At 39.7% G+C, this 1,729-nt stretch overlaps 1 protein-coding gene across 1 annotated transcript in view; it reads right to left on the bottom strand.

Annotated features, from left to right (window-relative positions):
• Positions 1-1,729, bottom strand: part of EXOC3 (exocyst complex component 3) — a 22,561-nt gene that overhangs the window by 1,407 nt on the left and 19,425 nt on the right. Inside the window, exon 10 of the mRNA XM_010184060.1 lies at positions 842-1,003. Coding sequence (XP_010182362.1) covers positions 842-1,003 — 162 coding nt within the window. The remainder of the gene's footprint in view (positions 1-841; positions 1,004-1,729) is intronic.

Genomic DNA, 1,729 nt, shown 5'->3' with positions numbered 1-1,729 from the left:
TCCCTGTTCTTCTTCATCCAGAGGCCTACCCTCAGAATATCAGTAAAGAAAGTCACATCTCACAATGTGTTGTATTTATCCACATGGTAATGCATTCCAGTCTTTAACTTTTGCTGACTTGCCAGCAGAAACATGAGGAATAACTGATGTGAAAGTCAGATCTCTTCTGAAACATTACTCGAAAACGTGCCCTACATTAGCTTCCTTCTAGTCATCTGGTCACCAAGGCAGCTTCCAACAACTGATCAACTGAACTGTAACATCTATTTAATTTCTGGACTATTTTAGTGCTCTTAGTTGTAGGTCATCTGGTCCTGCCAATATAGGATTGTTCATTTCATTTATTCCATAACCTCTTCTATCAGTGCTTTAATCTGAAACAGATCTTGCCCAGAATCCCACAAAATGAAGGACTCTGATGCAGGAGTTGCCCCAACACCTTCTGCAATGAGCAGAGATGAGTGTTACCGCTTCCTCCTGTCTCTCCATTCTTTTTGCATCTTGCCATCTGTTGGCCCTAGGAGCTTTTTGGCAGATTCCTGCCCCTTTTGCAGTTAATAAAAGGTTCAGTACTTATTTTAGGCTGATCTTGCAAATACTCAGCTGCAGAAAGCTATATAAACAGAAAGCAGGAGAAACCAGTGCTCAGCTCAGGAACTTTAGCAGCAGGCCTGCGAGTGCTCAGAGACTCTGGCTGTGCTCTCAGCTGGCATCCTTGATATTCACGTCACTCAACATTTTGGAGACAAGATCCAAATCAAGCTATTTTCCCCAAGCAATAACCATACGTGTTTTATTCTGAATTACCAGGTTAACAGTATTAATCAAAGCAAATACTTACAGCTGCAAGCTTCTTGAACAGAAATCTGAACTGTTCTGCTTCTTTGATCATTCTTTCTGCACCTTCTTTTCTCTCTTCTGCGTTTCTGAAGGATATACGTTTTAACATGATTGCTCTGATGTATTCCACAACTACTCTCCGATGGGCCTCAAGAGTCATTGTCTGAAACAAGATAAAAAGGTGGTGGGTTATGCCAGTGATAATTGCAAATGTGGCCATTACATTTAGTCTTTGAACAATTATTAAGATTTAAAATATGTATTTTTACTTAATCACTAGTATACAGCTTTTGCTAATACTACACATTGAGTGGCTTTAGGTTTTCATGATACTAACAGAAATGAAAATCTGACCTTCCCTAATGAAAAGGATGTGCCAATTATGAGAAAGAGAAACAACAAAACCAAGATATCTCTAACAACATGTCTGAATTATTTTTAGGAGCACTGAAGATAAAAGAACAAACACGAAATAATTTGGATGACCTTTAGAACAGACCCATGCTTGGCCTTGCAGACTTGCTCTTTATATCTGGTCAAGGAATGACCAGCCATCGCAGAGGCTTTTGCTGGAGAACTCCAGTACATTGCATAAAGCATTGCAAATCTTGCCTACATTATCTGCGCTCTGGGTCAAGTCTAGTAAGAAACCTGGAGAGGCAGCAGCAGTCACTTTCTCATATCTTCTTTGACTGTTTCGCTGTTCTGCACTTGTCTTTTTTTCTAGGAAATAGCTACTGCTGACTAAGTGAAGCATCTGGTATTGGTGCAAGAGTAAAGCTGAGATTTGGAAATAAAGAATACCACAAAATCCCAAAAACCTTTTACATGTTTTTTCACCTCTAATGTAAGGAGAGTCCTTCAATAACACAAGTGGTGGGAGACTGAC

The sequence above is a fragment of the Mesitornis unicolor genome, unplaced genomic scaffold, assembly GCF_000695765.1.
Source record: "Mesitornis unicolor isolate BGI_N332 unplaced genomic scaffold, ASM69576v1 scaffold3585, whole genome shotgun sequence".
Taxonomy (NCBI): Eukaryota; Metazoa; Chordata; class Aves; order Mesitornithiformes; family Mesitornithidae; genus Mesitornis; species Mesitornis unicolor.
The sequence above is the reverse complement of the archived record's forward strand: the minus strand, read 5'-3'. Positions and strand labels throughout refer to the sequence as shown.